Genomic DNA, 19,369 nt, shown 5'->3' with positions numbered 1-19,369 from the left:
CGAAAATTACTTTGACTGACACCCTATATCACGTTAAGTATCAGATACAAAGCTGGAGATGAATTAAACCAATAGTTAACAATTGTAACAATTGTTAGAACGAGAAATTTTATAGATTTTGATTATGGAGTGTTTGACAACGAAGTAAAAATAATGGCGATTTTATAGGCTATTTTTTAATTTCCGCAAAATCCGCGCGAAACGCAAAATCCGCGCTAGCTGTAACAGCTCGTTAAATATTTGAAATCTATACGACTACTAGAACCGAACAAAAACGCTAAATATATATAACTTGATAACAAATGATTTTTTTTTTTGACATTTTTTCATTGCTAATATTTCAAGTCAATGGTCCTCAACACGTTAGGACGAAATCCGTTCACCAAGACACTGAAGAAAAAATATTTTATATAGGATTTTTTTGTAACTGCAGCAACATCAAGATTTTTTTTCGGCGGTTATAGTTAGGAGCACCAAAATTGTGTCGGTAGTTTTTGGTAGAAGCTTCCATTTTTTAGGTAGCTATCGGTAGGTTTGGAAATTTAAAACATAGTTTAAAAGAGTGTCAAAACTAATATGCAACGAATACACTTCGATCCTCATTGGCCAATATCAATCTTTGTATAACGATAAGGACCAAGATAACAGGGATAACAGCAAGAAACAAACACACGAAAACCTGTAGGACATCAAGTTAGAATAAGTAGCGCTTCTGTCCCCTGGTTTTCCGATGTAATGTATCTAGTAGTGTTGGGTCATACGATTCATTTCACGACCCGACCCGGAGTCAGGTGCGAGCTAGCCGGAATCGATTCCGACCCGTGGGTGCAGCGGGTGCGCTAGGTAGGAGTCGGAATCAAATCCGACCCGCGGGTGCAACGATTTCGGGTCGACCCGAAAGATCAGTTGGTGCGAGAAAGCATAAGCTACTCCGACCCGTTGGTGCAACGAGTTCGGGTCGGGTCGAGTCAAGGTAGGTTCAATACCCGACCTGAACTCGCTGCACCCACGGGTCAGAGTCGCTTATGCTTTCTCGCACCTACCGGAGTCGTTGCACCCACTGAACCTACATGTACCTTTCGGGTCGCTTACGGATGGCTCCGACTTGATAGGTTCGGGTCGACCCGTCCATCACTAGTATCTAGGGCTTACTTTAGGTCAGAAATTAATTTTTAAACAACATACAACCAAAGTTGTAAAGGGATAGGCATCTTTAACAATTTACAATAACTTATGTATATAAATATGATATCAAATGAGTGACGGTCAGCTAGATTGATTAACTGTGACTCGTCGATTGGTTAAACCGGATTGTTCTTAAAACAGTGCATACCATACTAAGTTAGTTCCAACATTCGTGATAAAAGCAATTTAAGCAATTCTACATGCCAACTCTGCGGTGTAGTCGGCCGTCGAAGAATTTCTAATAACCTAGATACAAATCTTATTATCTCATCCTTCATTCGATTCAAGTAATTTTTTCATACATTTTTTTATTAAGAGCCAGATGACAATAAATAGAAATCAAGATGAAAATGTTCAAAGACAGTAACATGTTCTCAACGTTGCTGTTGTTTTAATTATTGTTTATTTATTATTTGCGAGACGAATGCTAACGCCCCTCTACGAATTTTCAACGTTACAAAACAAAAATATGTCACTTGTCTGCGTTCGTGTTCGTTCCGATACGTAACATTAATTTTTGAAACGCAAAGCTGAACGTTACAAAGGTAAGTCATTTAAACAATCTGACAAATAAAAAAAAAATAGTACGCCCACAACAATGGTTGGCTTCTTTTTGTAGTTTAAGTTATTTTATTTCAATGTCCTATCAGCACACTATTTCTAGCTCAATTTTAAAGCCAAATGTCTAGTTGCGGATGTTGGCTATTGTTTTCTTAGTCGAATAAATTGACAAAGTCATGTTAAGCCATTCATTATCTTGGTAGTTGCTACCTTCATTAATTTAGCTTATGCATTCCGTGTTTTCAAACATTGTTTTCAATCATACATGAGCATATCTAAGCGTATTGCGTGTTTGAATAAAACAAATCCTTACAGCCAATCATACACCATCAAACGATAAAGCGCTTTTCTTCCTTTTTGAAATAGTTCTTATGTAGTTTAAGAGTTTAAATTGCAAAATGAGTAACTGCTATATTCCTCCTATCTAATAAAAAAAACTAGTATCTATCATTCAATTTGCGTAGGACTTTAATTCGGAAAACGTTTTTTTTTACTGTGGAATAGTTTCTGATTCATTGCATTGTAGTGGAATACCAAGATTTAGTGACTGCACGATATTGCTAGAAACATTTCACTAGAATTATCTATACTATTTAAATTTCGTCATTGCTGAACAACAACGCGAAACGCCATTGTAGTGGTTTGGTATTCTATCAAAGAACGGGGTTAAAATATTACGTGCCCTACAAATGTTTCCTTTAGGTTGCTTGTTTGCTAGAATTATTATTGAAAGTGTTCAAGAACTACTGTCTAAGCTGAAAGCTCTGCTGGTTTCGTAGGAGGATTCCAAAGGAGGGATTATTTATCGTAATAAGTCCACCTACATCAATGCAGAAACCCATTCCCATTGCGGGAAAAGTCCGTACAAACACATGCTTTATCTAACGGAAACTGACTCACATATGTCTCGCCTGTACAGTCTCACTCTATCACATTATGTGTTTCGATTCGTCATCAACCGTGTTTCTTGGGTGGTAGCAGAAAAGCGATCATTATCTATCATCGTGCCATGAATTACCCGATGGTTTTAAACGATACCATCGATTTAATCACTTTTTCCGAGTTTCTTTTTCGCTACCCCGCTCCGATCGTCTAACTATCAGATCATTATCACTGTTTGGCTCCGTTTCATCTGAAACATCCTCTTCATTGGAGTAATCCATTGCCATTTTCAGATCTTCGCTTGTTACAATGTCCTTGCGACCACCTGATGAACAAGATGAATTGCGTGACAGCGAGCAACGTCGCTTGACATTGACCGGATGTAGACTTATATGCACTTGAGGTACGTCCTCTATTTGTGTGTTGGATTCCATTGCATCCAACTTGGATGTAGAAGCCTCTTTTGAAAGCTGCTCTGGGCTGCTATGGATGCATACGCGCAACGAGCTGTCAGTATCACAGGGTGCTGAAATCGATTGAGGAATTAAGTTGCGGAGCGGTGTTCGTGTTTTACGTGGCTGACCGCGATCAGTTTTATAAAACTTGAATGAAATTTTCGATGAATGTGGCGCGTTTGCATCATCACGAGCGGATTGTTGCGAATCTTGAGTCTGGTAATCTTTGCTGCCACGGTTGTTACTATGAGGATACGGATGATAATGGTCTGGAGGATTCATACCGCGACAAGATCCGGTTGAATGGTTACCCTTGTATTTTTTTAGTGTTGCTGGTAGACTTTTGGAACCGTTTGTCTCAGCGGCGTAAGACTAAACGACAGGGAAAACATGTAATTGTATTGTCTGCCAATTCGATATATCCCATCATAGTCATACTCACATCACTGTCCACATCGTCTGTAATAGCACAGGTATCATTGTTTTTCTGTTTCCTGTTTAACGCTGCTGCAAGACAGCCTACACAAATGTCGCCGTCCTGCGGTATCATCTCATCATGATTTTGTTGGCTATCACGCTTAATTCGTGCTTGAGCCGAACGTCGACCAGGCGATGACTGTTCTTGTTCGGAATCTGAATCAGAAGAACTGCGTGATATCTGATAAAAAGAAAGGAGTAATATTATCAACAATACAGCCACAGCAGTGTCGGGTGTTTCCACAATTTACGTTACCTGATTTTCATTCGAGGCTCTTATTTGAGGTAAAGGACTGACACTGTTACGTCTTTGATATCCTCCATCCGTGCTGCTTCTGTCGTCAATAAGATCTCCTTCTTCCATGTCCATGTCTAGTTGAAGAATACTTTCTTGACTACCCGTAAACTAAGAAAACAAATGGTAAATCACGAAGCGGTCTTATTGTATTTTACACATTACGTGAAGCCGTGAAGCTTATTTGTATTAACCAGAAATGGTATACATTTCACAATTTATAATACGAAGCCATCAAGAAAATACTTTAATAAATGATATCTAACAACATATAACTAGTATAAATTTTAATTAAAAAGTTGGCGAATTCAATGAAATGTTTGCTGGCTTTTTGATTACTTCAAATAGTATTGAAACGTGTCTACACCACGACAATAGTCACGATTGAAAGTAAGAAAATTAATGCGATTACTTTGCTTGATGAATTAAAAAAATAATAATATTTATTCGAGCTTATTGTAAACTACTGCAATAATGTATCGTTATTTAAATTATACGAAGCAATAACTACTGAAATGTTCACCCAACCCAAAATATTAAGAGAAAAATAGCGAAGAAAAATAATGTATCGAATTTAATAAATATTATACCTAGCAGAAAAATTATAACAAAAAAGAAATAATGAATAAAACCATATTGCTTTTTATTTTCTATACAGTTTTCGTAAGTGCATAAGTGCTTATCCGTTGCTAAAAGCTCATTCGTTCTATTGCTCATTTATAAGCGCCATTTGAGCAAACTACGTAATAGACCATGGATTTTAAAAATGAGAAAATAATTTCTTTTCTATCATGAAATCTATATGTTGAAGGGATGATCATTTTCAATATTTTCGATAATATTGTTGCATACTCAAGATGGTGATACATGTGATCGGCAGCAAGCATATCTTATATCCTGCAGCTGTCGGGGCATTTGGGCCATTTTTAGTATTAAAAGAGCTCGCAAAATTATTCAAACTGGTGCAAAAATCTATGATATTTCGCATATGCCCAAACGTTCGTGTATTACCCTAATGCTGTACCCTTGTAATATGGTGGGATAGCGAAGAAATAAGGATATCCTTTGATTGTCCTGCTACTTTAATCTGTCCGTCCCACTCTCTCGTTCTCCTTTTCTATCTTTACGTCTTCTTTTCTTTCTCTTTCTTTCAGCTCTATTTATCCTTATCTTTTTTCTATAAACTGTTCATTTCCTTTTTGTATTTCTTTCTCTCTTTTATTTTTCTTTCTATCTCTTAGTCTGTATCTCATCACCATTTCAGCTGCGCCTGTTTAACTCTACAGCTAAGACGGGATCAATAGTAATTAGTAATAGTAGCATCGTGTCAAATAACAGCGCTGACCGAAGCTGAATGAGTTCGATTACGATAGTGACAAAATTATCATATTTATGTCTCAAGTTTGTATCACAGAATCTTACACGGTTATAGTGCTAAACAATTAAGTTTTAATACGCGATTACGACGGGTCGCTGGTCTATTTTAGGCATCGAATTAATTCCACTCGGGGTATGTTACAGTGTTAATGGTCTGATCATTAGATTGTGTATCAATCATTTAAGTTTATCCAGTTAATCAAATAACTGAAGAAACTAGTGAACACACAATAATTCCAGACTACGTGGACTCTAATGTCAGACGAGCCGGCTCGCATGGCACAGTTTAGGATTACCTTCTTCATCGTTAACTATCGTCAAGCATTGTTTCAGGACTATTACTAAATAGTATATGTTATTAAGATGCTTTTACACATCTGTTATTTTTCTGCTTATAAGATGGCTGTCGCTGTTACTTTCGTTACTGTCGTTGCTGATTGTATTACCGTTATCACAATTACTATTGTCCCTGTCGTTACTACTAGCACTAGCGCTACTACAATTTACAACGTCATGCGTTGAAAGATCGCATAATACACCCATCCTACTGTTGCTGCCACCGCCACTCGCACCGCTACTGCCCGTAACAGTATCACCACGACCTGTTGGACTCTCGTTATCATCGATGTTGATAATGATTGTTACGATATCAGTAAGCTGACCAACGGAAGTGCCACCATTGCGACCGGCAACGTAATCATTACCAAAGAGCGTCGTTGGAATGCTCCCATCCACTGTGGCAGACGTAGCTGGACCCATATCTGCCCCAGTGGACCAGGAAACTCTTCTCGATGATTCTTCAGTCGATGCAATTGAGGAGGTAGTGATGGTAGACGTATTAGAGGGCGGTGGCGGTGGGGCAACATTTAGATATTCTGCGATCGCTGAATTGATTTGAGAAGATGAGGAAGAACCCACCACAAAGCCATAATGCTTCAGAATGTCCATTTTGCACATTGGGCAGGTACGATGCTCAAGTAGCCATGGATCTATGCAGACCTTATGGAACTCGTGCCTGGATGAACGGGAAAGAGTAGATTATATTAAATGTAGTGTAATTTTTCGTTTATCAATAGTACATACTTGCACGGCAGAACACGTATAACATCAGTTACTTTATACGGTTCGATGCAGATGGCACAGCAATCATTATCGATTTCCTGAAAAACGAAATATTCGATATCAGTTACCCATTACTAATTTTTATCAAAATTTGCAATATTCCTTGGAAATTAGCCCATTTCAAATCACAAATTAAAAAAATAACATACCTTGTCATCTGATTTAATACTCTTGGTAGGGATTTTTGCTATAATCCGCTTTGCGACACTGCAGAGTCGTTTCTGCGTAATAAATAATAAATTATCGTACGACATGTATCAATTTTGCAATTATATTGGCAAGAAAAGTTTTAAATAAATTGTTGGGCATGTTACTTACTGATTGTTTGTCTTTGGTTTGCAAATACCGGAACCGTTGCACATAGTAAAATACTAACCAAACCAGGGAAATTATCATTAGTACAATGAATGAAATTGAAACAAACAGCACAGACGTTCTGCAAGTAATGACACGAAAAGCATATCAACACATGTCAAATTATTTTGAAAGCACTACATACCGATTAATGTTTCCTAGGTTGCGGAACTGACGAGATCCTTCAATTATGCGCATTTGCACAACGGATCTATGAACTTCCAAAATTTCAATAAGCTCACGCCCCATTGCATTGGTGGTGAAGACTGCAGTAATGTTTCCTGCATCAATGTAAATAAACAATAAGAATATGAAATATTGAAATATATGAACTTTCGAAGCTACCGGTAGAAATAATCGTGGTAAAAATAAAACCATTATTTAAGTAAATTCACTCTACCGGAACAACGAAGTAATACAAAAATGATCGTCTTTAATAGTAATTTATAATAAGCATGTATTTGACTTTTTTTTATTTTAACGTTCGTATCGGATTCCAACACAGTGTAATATTTGTTTAATGACGAAACATGGCTATTCTTATGAAACCGGTCTGGGATCAGACAGTAGATCAACATATCATTGTTTTGCGTTAAATCAATTCAGTTTAACTCATAACCATGCTTTCTTACCACATGGTAACATGCACCATGCAGAAACACAAAGTAACACTGAGAACTCGATGCCATGGGCATAACCATACTTCGAGGTTTTATTCCATTCAGAGGTCGCTCGTCGTCACAAATGAAAGAGATTCAAGGGTTTCTACTCTTTATTGTACTTGTCGTATCGTACGCTTTCATGAGGTACAGACGACAGACAAACTAACGATAAAACGATAAAGTTAATTCTTATTTTCTTTTTTCAATGTCCTGTCAGACAAAACCTTCCAATGTAACTTAATTCGTGATCTTCAACACCAGCGGGTTGATTAAATGTATCTCCGACATTTTATTTTATTTTCATAAATACAGTCGAACATGGTTATGCGTGGTACCAGGTTTCTTCGGTTATAATATGCGGGTTGACTAACCCGCGTTTAATAACCTCTCTAACGATTGGGCTATTTAGATTTATTTCAGTTTGTCTATAAGACTAGATCATATATATTTTAATCGACGTTTGACTGTATATAACAATAAGCAAGTTTTTCTCCGATAGTGTTGAAAACACATTAATTGTGTATTATCATTAGGTGTATAATAATACAGTTAGAAATTAGCAAACAAGAAAATTGTGAAACGTCACTTCATTTTTTAATCAAACAGTGTTTATGTATGCTATCACACGTTTCATTTTCTGCTTATTTACAGAAACAACCGTAATCAGTCAAAACTGAGCTGGGTTATCGTAAACTTATCGTTTTACACATAGTAGGATAAGAAAAACTTATTTTTGAGCACCCGGTCCAAACAAGGTGTAAGCATATGGCAGAGATTTTAATTTACTACTAAATTGATAAATTTTCATTTCACGAATATTTTCCCAATAATCCTCCGAGTGAATGGTTTCGCAAAAATATTGTTCATAATTTGTTTTATTCTATTTAATGTAGGGAAAACTAATGTTCACTAATACACCAACTAGGATTAAGATTACTACTTACGCTCTTTATCGTTGATCTTCATTTTTTCCAACTTTGTATCATTCTTATCATTATAGATAATGATCCCTGCAGCACCGCGCTCGTATGCATGTTTAACCTTGTCTTCGAAATTACAACTACCACGACGTACTAGTGCAATCCAGGGTGCATCGCGCTCCGGAATTGTTCCACCGAGCGTACCGGACCATTGCTTCGAACATCCGGTATGGTCTGAATGGTTAGCACTGTTGCTGATGTGCACCAATAGTCCACTTCGATTCAAAACTCGTCCTTCACCATACTTTGCGCTTTCGCTGCCGAACTCTATCAAGTGCCCATCCGGCCCTGTAAAGCTATAGTTTAGATAGGCCAGCGTGGAGCTCTCAATGGCCATTCGATCTTCTGCCGGCAAAGCAAACGATGAAACTCCATTACTGAACTCGGTTGGCTGTGACAGAGAAGCTATATCGTGGCTCGGAGATGAATTTGCCGCGACTAAAGAGGCGCCCACCAGGAGCGACAGAAAATTGTTCATGTTCACCTGGTGGCTTAACGCAGACATCATGTTAACTATTTCAATATTTGCACCCACTAACTAGTGATCAACTTGTTTCGTAAATGTCGTACGTATATTATTGCAAGATCATTGGCACTGGCATTGGATATACGGGCAAAGAGCGGCAAAACTAAGACGTAACTAAGCTCACACTAACCGACACCTTTGTTCCACTTTTTTCATTTTCCTTAGCACGATTTCACTTCACAACACTGCTTTTCCATTGAAGGTTCGATTGGCAAAGTAAGATCAGGTTCACTGTACAAGATGTTATACTACATAAAACCTTAATGTCTTTATAACATAATCATCACTTCAAATCGTTGCTAGAAGAGTAACAACGCGCTACCGAGGCCACACGATATCTTACTCTTCACTTTCGGCGACCTAATCGATATAGCACCAAAGAGTAAACAAACATCCAGCTCACGTTCTGAATGGTCCGATCACTTGAACAACAATGCACAAATGCAGCAGTAATGCACTAGTCAGTCTAACCGTTCTCGTATCAGTGTGTGGGTTTGTATGTTTTCAACTTTACCACCCGCGAAGGTTGGACTCTACAAACTGCGATCGTACTGTGTTCTAACGTAGTTTTGAGTTCGTTTTACCCTTGCACGCTGCAGTACTGCTAGGAATAAAAAACAAGAATGATAACTATTATATGCAGCTACATACGATTACTATAATTTGGAATTATAGTAGTTGGGTTCCTGATCGTTGAATAAGTTGCGCTTTCTCCCAAACTCTTATTCAATGGCATTCAAAATGAAAAGACCTTCGCATTAGTATCCTTGACTTGTACGATATTTAAAGTCAACTAGCATTCTTTCGGCTTCCTTTAGTTGTTTCTAGTATGCATCTGGATACCTCGTTACGCCGTGTTGTCAGTTGTGCAACACTCTTATAAGATCCCTGTTGAAAAATGAAGAGCAGAAAGAATAGCACGATTATACTTCAGACTTATAGCAAATACTCGACAGGTGAGTTGAAGGAAAATCCGCAACATATATGTTACATACAAGAAAATCTCAGTGTAATGCAATTACACATTTAGAATATTTCGGTTTTCTTATATTTCTTATATTTCATAATTGCAACAAAAAAATGATAACAAAGGAATTAACAAATATTTACCTAAAATACAACATCGAAATCAATGTTAAAGTTATATTTCACTTATTGTACACTATTACAAAACAGCAATAGAAGGCCATACGAACATTGATATCGGTGAGCGGGTTCAAATTCAATGTGTTAAAATTGTACGGTTCGCTTGTATCATTGACCTTACGGTTTACTCTACACTTCCTTTCATGTGCCGTGTAGTATCCGTTCGTTTGAAAACAAATTTCTACAGTACATTTGGTTGAAAACCAAACTATAACCTTCATTTCTTTATCTTTCATTATGTTTTATGATAACTATATAATATAATATATATATATATATAAATATATATTATAGTTCACACGTACGTTCACAAACAAACTTTCAGTCAAACTAAACTACGATGATCCTCCTGTAATATGATACAACCTCTGCAGCATGCAGCAAATGACCCCAATAATTCTTCTTCTTCTTCCAAGTTTAGGCGGATCAACGTCCTACGGAGACAAGTCGGTTTATACAGGCTTTCGTGACTTATTATGTTCCACGCATTCGGGTAGTCAGTCCTTGCTACGGGGCAATGGTCCATACGAGTCTTGAACCACGACGTGCATTTTGTTAAGTCGTTCCTAAGAGTTGACAAATGTACCACGTGTCCGAACCCTATACAATAAATGATTAACCGAAGATGAGTTAACACTTTTTTTGTAAAATTGAATCTAAAAAAACAGTTAATCTAAATATTGATCATTGCAATTCATTTTTTTCCATCGGTACTTGTGGAGGTGCGACTAATTTAATACTAAACTAACTTAATGAAAGTGGTCGCAAACAACAACAGTTGTATCCGCGTAGTCAAGTAGCATCATCTAGGTACAGCTAATGCATCTTATTGAATGTATGTGTTCAAATGTGTGAGTGCTATTCGATAGTAATCATTATTGCAAGTCTAGTTCAAGTCACTCGCGCTCTATATAACCGGTTATACGATTATAGCACTCCTGTAGGATCAAACAAAGGAGGGGGAACATATCGAGATGAACCCTTCGAGATCTGCGTAAACGTAAGAATGCGTGCGTCGTTATTTTACAATTTGCTTCATCTTACTCAGACAGTGGATCCCCACACACGTACACCGCTTTACAATCCCTGCAGTTCACGGTGGGATGGTATAGAGCGTGTCGTATAGTGTAGTCGATACAACCTGCTTGGCTTCCTCCTCCACTATCGTCAGGTTCCAACACTTCCGACCGGGGAAGGTGGGTCATTGAATGCGCGAAGGTTAGCGTGAGTTTATATTTATGTTTTCTAGGAGAATACATCGACATGAAACGGCAGTAGCGCAATTTACTTCGCCAACCGTAGATCTAGCGACTCGCGACAAACAACGAACGCCACACCAACCTTCGCACACCGAGACGCCACCGGCCTGAGATATAACAAAGCCATAAGGGGTTTCTTTTCGTCATCTGTCGTCAACGAACAGACAAGCAGTATGACGCTGCTGATACGAGTTGCTCTCAATATTATTTGTCGATTGCTTGCTCCACGAGTTTAGTACGGTACTGATATGGACTGTTTCTCTTATCATTGCGCTTATATGTTGGTATAGGTTGCTAAGCTGGAGAAAAAATTGGCCACCAAACACCATCCTTTTGAGCCTTTGCTATCTCATATAATCATAAAATTACTTGCTTAATAGCCCTATACATGTGATGAACTTAGAAGAGATCTACTATACATCCCTCGGGTTTTCATCTTCATCTGTATGAATTGGTAACACATGATGTTTTTAGAAACTTGTAACATATTTAGTATATATATAAACAGTGTCTGTTTGATAACAGCGACATAACCAAACCAATCAATATATAAATTATAAATAAATTAAGGCAGCCAACTTCCATGGGCAGGGATATGAGCATCACACAAATCTTTAATCGACAATCATTGACTTGGTTTTCTCATAACAAATAGTCCCGAAAGAGGAGCCTGCAGTTAACTGATTTAATTTTTACTGTATTGTTCTTCTATCCACAAAAGGTAGGCAAGAAAAATCTGTGAGATGTGCTTCCCGGCTGTATTTAAATACTGTGATTAATTATTCTGCATCGGCGACAGAGCTGCTAGCAAATCGAGTGGTTTGATGGTGGAAACCTGCGGGAAATAACAAATATGCACGCTCCGCTAAGTCAGTCGAGAATGAATTATTCAGCAGCTGATGCGTGATGCGGGAGGCTTTCAAATAGCGTATCTGACGTGTATTTCGCGTTGTCAATTATTGCGTCGAATATTTCAAGAATAGCATGATCGAACTCCTTCTTTCAATTTATACTTTTTATGAACTATCCCGTGTTGCAGTACAGATACAAACAGACAAATTATGTATTTCACCTCCAACCATGAGCTAATAAATGCAAACTTTTAGCAAACAAATTTTGTTAACATTCCTAACATCTGGGATTACACTTAACCCACCCCCGTACACCCACAATAAATTACAAAATAAAACACGAGCACGCACTACCGATTACCATCAAACAATTAATACTATATTTAACATAGGTACAACGGCGACAAACACAGTACAGTGAGGACAAACACGGTACAGTGATGACAAAAATCTATTTAATGGGAAATAAAAACTACAAAACAAATGTTAAATTGTTATACGCTTTTAAAATACTACTGCCCACGCACACATACTCAAATATAACGGCTGTAGAGTAGCTAAGCAATGTAGTGCGTAGCGGCGTATTGGGGAATAATCCATCCGCGATCACTAATTTGCTAAGATTCATAGATGGTACCAGTACAAATGCACAGAAATGAACGTCACAAATAGCTGATTACTGCAGCTACTTCACGCGATCATGCTAACGTAATTAGCAGGCCTAACCGTACTAGGCGTGGAACATCCGCGATTCAAACTTCATGCGTTTACTAACGCGATTGGGTGCAAAAACACACGCATCCGACTATTCAGGTTTACTGATTAATTTCATTTGAATATTTTTTCTCTCAATGCCCTGTGTAAAACGATTAAATGTAGCAGACAAGCAATTCCTTTATTTACCCCAGGCTGTAGTGTAGCACAGGTCTCTGATTCCATGCATACCCTGCTTCAAACAAAACATATTTTTCGATTAACTCTATCCCTATTTTTAAACAATCTATCCATTTTCTTCGGTAAAAGTGCCATTTATATTTCCATACTGGCTTTTACATGGGTACAAAGAACAGTTGATTCCAAGCAGCAGTGAGTATACAATATTTATCTTCTCCTTAGTATACGATACTCCTCGCAAAACTAAAAAAACTTAGATAAAGCCATTTAAAAAAAATATATTAAAAAAATGGTTTTTTTTGGAAGATAACCTTTAAAGATATTTCATCACTTATGTATAGATAATTAATGCAAACTCCTGAATAAAATAAATGTATATATATTTATATATATATATATATATATATATATATATATATATATATATATATATATATATATATATATATATATATATATATATATATATATATATATATATATATATATATATATATATATATATATATATATATTATATATATATATATACATGATTTGCTTAATATTCTGCTTTATTCTTACTTACTCTTATTCACTCTTTATAAAAAGCGTTTAAACATGATTAAAAACACATTTCTAATAATGATTATGGTAGTTTCTTCAAATTGAATTGATTTATAAAGCCTAATTAAAATTAAATGTTTCATTACCTCATTAAGCAGGAATAGGCCAAAGGGATCAACATCAAGAGATCACTTTTTTATAAACGGAAAAAACAGTACAACAGTTGTTATAACAACAACAAAACTACGTAAGATCGTACTCTCCGCTAAAATCCAATATATCTGAATGAGAGAATACCAACGTGCAACAATGATAAACAAAGAACATTCGGTGCTTTGTCTGAGCTTGATCGTGCATTCGGGTTCCACGCTATCCGCACTCTTGATACACGTGAAGATGGGGCATACACGCGTGTCCTTCTTGAGCGCACGCGAAGATCAATACCTCCGCTATGATAAACCATCACGTTCTTGGTGTCTATTGTTTGTTGAAGAAGTTTAATGTTAATACTATTCTGCATTTCTATTGGCGCAGTTTCCCTGTTCACGTGACCGGAATGGTAGAATTCACAAATAATCTGTAACAACACCTTCCAACTAGTCAACAACAAACCTGCCTTGGGCCATGTGCGACTGCCACAGAGGCAAGCGGTTTCTATTTATGTTGTCCGCTAGCATACGACTGAACTATTGGCTGAGCGGCGTGGCTATAAGGTTTGTCAAATGTGACTGTCCAAAGCACATGTTGGTATAGGATTAAAGACCTCTCACGCCTGTTCGTTTTCCCTTATTGCACTAATGAATGATGCACGTTGTAGTTCGAATCATGCGACCTCGAACTTTACTCTTCTTATTCGCCAATTTTGCCGGCCCATGCAGTCTATACTCCGGAAACCATACTAGGTATAGCCGTTTCACACCCACACACAATCAGATTCTTTTTCTTACTGTCTTATCGTTTACTGGACTGCGATTCATGTAAATGATCTTTAATGCGTTTAAAGGCAGCGTTGGCCTTAAGTGAGTTATATAAACAGTTTAGTTAGCCCTGTGAGTCGATTAAAGCATATTTTGCAATGTCGTTGTATTTTTAGGGCAAAGAAAAGTTTGTTTTCTTTGGCTTGCAAATTCACGATAATTATACATTAAACAAGACAACACTAAATTGTTTGTCTATACTTGCAAAACAAGTGAAACAAGAAATCCCAGTGTGGGAAACAGGCATACACATTTATAATTGCCTCGCACCTGAAACCACAACAAACAAACAGAATATTTTTGGATTGCCCCCAGAGACAGATTACTCCGAAAAGCATTGTTGGGGGTAATCCCCACATCGCTCACAAAGGCAACCAGTTATGACGTAAAGGAATAGAACAACATATCCCAGGCAGGAAGAGCTAGCCGTAAACATTCTCCTGACTGCAGCATCAGCAGTAGAATCTCTCAGGATTGAACCAAAATATGAGCAACACCCGAACGCGAGCATCAGCAGGCGAAACCGTTCTCCGATACTTTTTTCTGTTTGACCCACTTTGAGCTATCTTTTTGGGGATTTTGTCGTGGGCGGAAAAAGACGGAACAAATTGTAGTTCCGTCACTTTTACAGCACCAGTATGGGAAAGTATCAGCTTCAAACAAACATCTGCTTTACTTATTCTTTCCCTACATTCTGTACTGCAACCTCACCAGACGAGTCGCGACACATTGTTTGATACACACACACAACGAAAACGAAAAAAAACAGCAAATTGCAATTGTACGGAGATCACCATTAGTCATTGAATTGATACGATGGCAAAACGAACCCCGTTATTCTAATCTTTTCAGTCTTGTTGCGCTGAAATGAGAAGCAAGAATTATGTAAATACATATACATGTGTGCGTCTTACCTGTGCTGTCTTGGTCGATCTTGTCGAGGCCAGCTGGATTCGAGAAGCTAGGCTACCACCTTCCGGGTGTTTCTTCCGGTTGTTTTCGGCGCAGCCGGTTTACTTATTCGCCGAGCAAACAGCACACGACAATATTCACCGAAAGTGCGCTATATTTTTAGCCCAATAACCACACAAAGAAATCGCGAAACTAGCTTGTCGGAAGGAAGAGGCAGCACGAAAAGAAACCTCCACCAGGGGAGACTCTCTGTCAGGGAGGATGCCCCACTTTATCGACAACAGCGTATACAATTAATACACTTTGAAGATTGAGAAACAAACCACAATTTTCTGTAGCGTTCCTTTTTTTTCTCACGCTCTTAAATCACTGTAAAACCAAAGTACGAAACAATATTTCCCCTGTTGCCTACTTGACAAAGATGTGTAACGTAATCACTCGTGTTGAAATTGTATTGCTTGGTGAATTTCAGAAATTGTTATTTTCCCATTCACCAACTCAACATACACTGCACTCGCGTCGTTTCCGATTGAAAGGTGTAGCAAAAATGTTGATGTTTTCTTGCTGTTGCAGTCCTTAGCTTGTCAATTTGATTGCGAAAAAGAAAAGATTGTTAAAATTTGGCCACCCAACAAATCCGTTGTGTCTACGGCAAGCCCCGTACAACATGGCGAGGGGTTTTGACGTTCTAGTATCGCTGCATCTCGCTCATTTTCTCTACCTTTCCTTTACTTGCCGACAGCGCTCGTTTCAAAGTACCCGCTGGGCAAAGCGACGGAAGAAATCATTGCCATTCGCGCATTTTCTCAGGCCTTCTTTTCTCCCCCTAACGGCAAATTTGTCAAGAAGTTCGTCAAGCTACCCGTCCACTGTCCTTCTTCCTACCCAGGTAGATTAATGAGATTAGGTGGTGGATAAAGGCCTTTGGGGGGTCGCCTTTACGTATAGTTGAGGGACTTTACGTCATTTAAAACCCGTTAACCAATGGTTTCCGCACACAAAGCTTAGCAAATAGAAAATATTTGTAGGTTACCCAAGCGCCACAGATTAAGCTTAAACGACTGGAAAATTGAATATCCATAGGAAAAAAATGAAAGCTTCACAGCTTCATTGGTTTGATCAATAGATGGCGTATTACAACTCATCATTATATTGCTATCCTTTTCTTGCAATGTGTTTCGACAAGTTTCATCTTATAATGACCTATATAGCCTTCTAACTTTCCAAGCAAAAATCTATATGAATGGTCGTGTGGTCAGATACGTGGGTATCAACACCAACGACCATTACTCAAATCTCACTTGCTTCAGTACTGGTGGTTTCCGTTGGAGTTTAGTATTTCAACAATCGTATCGCCGTTCTAGTTCTAGCGATGCATAACTTCAATGCGAAACCATACAACAGTACAGAGGAAATGAGAAAGCTCTCCTCCAAGCGAGGAAGCTCCACGGTTGGGTATCCCACAAACAGATGGCGCCACCAGCTTTTTTGCTATTTTTAGAATGCATGAGTCGTTTGCCGTCTGCTAAACGAAGTCTTTCTATATTCCGTTTAGGTAGAGAATTTGAGGCGTTTAGAAGGCGTTTAGTGGTCGTTTAGTGGATTTGTGGCACTTGGGTTAGTACGTACATTTTTGTATGTTTATTGATTTTATCGAAAAAATTAGGTATATGAGATATATAAAAGATTTGATGATTTGTTTCGTCACGAAATTTAAAATCATGTGAGTAATAGTTCTAATTTCACTTCAATTGTCCATGTGTCTTGTAGATAATGAAGAATAAGTGATAAAACAGGAAAAATAAATTATTTCTTTGATTTTATCATCAAATATGACGAAAACACAAAGAATTTCCCTATACAAAACGAAGTAAGAGGTGACGCTCACATGTTATACTCACGTTACGCTCACGTTATGCTCATAGGTGACGATTGCTCACTATAGAATCTCCATATACGAAAAAGTTACTCACTGTAGAACGGCAAGGTTATTAGACTCTATACAGGTTATGACAAAAGCCTGTTTTGGCCGATTTCCAATAAAAAAATGAATGAAAAAATTTTGACAGACAAATTGGAATGGTTTGTTTACAATTGGACTGGTTTGTTTACAATTCGACTGATTGCAACTGGATTGCAATCGTGCAATAGTACGATGTTTTAGGTTGAATTGTTCCATTATTGTAAATATAATTTTAATTATGTACTTTCTACTGGACTTGTGTAGAAAGTGGAGAAGGGATTCCGCTATGAATATTCGTGTGTTATCGTAATAAGACCCAACATGTACGAGTTGAAAAATCGTTACGTCGGAAAACGATCTCAGGACATTAACTTAAGTTGGCTGCAAAATCATGTGTGTATAAGCAATAAGGGAGAGCCGATAAAGAAGCGGATGAAGTAGCTAGATAGTGAGCATATGCTGGACGGAAAATGTATGCAGCGGCTGGACATAAAAAAAATCATATCGAACGACACGTTTCTAACCATAGATTAACATTAAACCAGTCTCTAACAGCATATGGTAATTTGATTCATATTTTGGTGAAATGAAAAAGAAATAATTTTATTTTTTGATTTCTCGTAGAATTTCATCACACGAGATTCTTTCCGTCCAAGAACAGTCCTGTGATCTAGTGATGGGCGTTTCGGAGCGCACCAACGGCTCCGGACTAACGGGTCCGGAGCCAGCTACGCTCCGACGGCTCCGTAGCCAGGTCCGCTCCAAGGGCTCCGCAGCCGGTTCCGGACTAACAGCTCTGCACTCACGGCTCCATTCCAACAACTGCGGAGCCGGCTTCGAGTCCACTGTTCCAGAGCCGTCGACGAATCAACGGCTCCGAACCAACGGCTCCGAACTAACGGTTCAATAGAGACAGCATTGCATGCTAACCTAATAAAAAAACGAATATATCTTCTCGTGGAAGCTAACACACGATGTGATTGCAGTATGGACATGTATGACGTTATAATATTTTTCATGTTTGATAGAGGCAGATAAACCCTATCCACATTATTTCACTTTTCATACAAATTATATGATAAAGAGAAGGAGAAAGAGATGAATATGAGGTCACCGAGAAGAGCACTTGTGAAGGAAGAGTAGTGGTTGAGCCGGGGAGTAAATGTTGAACGGTCCTGTTGTAACAATTATAATTAGGAAATAAACTATAAGTATATTTGTGCTTATGCATAGTTGTTATTTAAGTTATTGTCCGCGGTTCCATGTCGGTTCGTTGCAGTCGTCATGTTCGAGACGATCGTCTATGCTGCCACTGTTGCCGTTCCAGTTCAAAGAAAACAAATATTCATTCCGTTCTGGCTGCAGCCTTATTCCTGTGGGGGACGATAATTCATGTCACCTTGGGTGTAGCTTAAGCAGTGTTTTAGTAAGGACGAGGCCATACCACACAAGCTTCTACTTTATCATCATCTCAGCACCGCAATTTCGAAGGAGGGATACGCATCATAATAGCTGCCGCAAGTTCGTCAGCGCCGTCGCGGTCCTAGTTCGGGTCAAGTGCAATAGCTGAACGAAAGTGATGCTGGTAGCATTTTTTGCACCACATCATCACAGGTTCCCTGACCAACATCGTCAAAAGGGTGGTATATAAAAGGTATCCATAATGGTGACCCTCTCAAACGCTCTGTCGTAACCTGTATAGAGTCTAATAACCTTGGTAGAACGGTGTTGCTGACCAACTATGGGTGCTTGAGGATTTTTAATTCTTTGCGGTTTTCCCTTTTTCAAGGCAACAAGCAATGGTAGAGTGATTGATTCATTCTTCTTCTTCTTCTTTGGCTCAACAACCGATGCCGGTCAAGGCCTGCCAACCCACTTGTGGGGTTGGCTTTCAGTGACTTATTGATTTCCCCCCATAGCAGGATAGTCAGTCCTACGTATGGTG

General features: G+C 38.3%; 1 protein-coding gene and 1 long non-coding RNA gene across 10 annotated transcripts; both read right to left on the bottom strand.

Moving 5' to 3' along the window:
- Positions 1-1,569: 1,569 nt before the first annotated feature.
- LOC121599223 (protein goliath-like) lies at positions 1,570-16,067 on the bottom strand. 9 transcript variants are annotated; one of them, XM_041926867.1, is made up of 11 exons: positions 15,464-15,544; positions 9,628-9,764; positions 8,315-9,477; positions 6,854-6,989; positions 6,673-6,790; positions 6,504-6,575; positions 6,316-6,392; positions 6,151-6,247; positions 3,817-3,966; positions 3,526-3,741; positions 1,570-3,455 (listed from the first exon to the last, which is right to left on the bottom strand). In XM_041926867.1, the coding sequence occupies exons 3-11, from the start codon at positions 8,856-8,858 to the stop codon at positions 2,796-2,798; spliced, it is 2,070 nt and encodes a 689-aa protein (XP_041782801.1). In that variant the 5' UTR covers positions 8,859-9,477; positions 9,628-9,764; positions 15,464-15,544; the 3' UTR covers positions 1,570-2,795. The 9 variants fall into 9 exon arrangements, with proteins under 9 accessions (XP_041782801.1, XP_041782802.1, XP_041782804.1 ...); XM_041926868.1 differs by having other exon boundaries at positions 8,315-9,480; positions 9,720-9,764; XM_041926870.1 differs by having other exon boundaries at positions 9,720-9,764.
- Positions 16,068-18,617: 2,550 nt separating this feature from the next.
- On the bottom strand, positions 18,618-18,933 carry LOC121599665. The gene is made up of 2 exons (XR_006005718.1): positions 18,869-18,933; positions 18,618-18,797 (listed from the first exon to the last, which is right to left on the bottom strand). It is a non-coding gene; the product is annotated as an uncharacterized LOC121599665 (long non-coding RNA).
- Between the last annotated feature and the right edge of the window lie 436 nt (positions 18,934-19,369).

This window comes from Anopheles merus, chromosome 3L (assembly GCF_017562075.2).
Source record: "Anopheles merus strain MAF chromosome 3L, AmerM5.1, whole genome shotgun sequence".
Lineage (NCBI taxonomy): Eukaryota > Metazoa > Arthropoda > Insecta > Diptera > Culicidae > Anopheles > Anopheles merus.
Note: the sequence above shows the minus strand (reverse complement) of the source record. Positions and strands in the feature narration are given on the sequence as shown.

Bases quoted from the DNA above. Each gene is read 5' to 3' on its own strand.
- LOC121599223 (XM_041926866.1), bottom strand. From the start codon at position 8,858: ATGATGTCTGCGTTAAGCCACCAGGTGAACATGAACAATTTTCTGTCG. The intron at 6,990-8,314 runs GTAAGTAGTAAT...ACATTGATGCAG, and splicing joins GAAGATCAACGATAAAGAGC to GAAACATTACTGCAGTCTTC. The intron at 3,742-3,816 runs GTAACGTAAATT...TCTTTTTATCAG, and splicing joins GAGCCTCGAATGAAAATCAG to ATATCACGCAGTTCTTCTGA.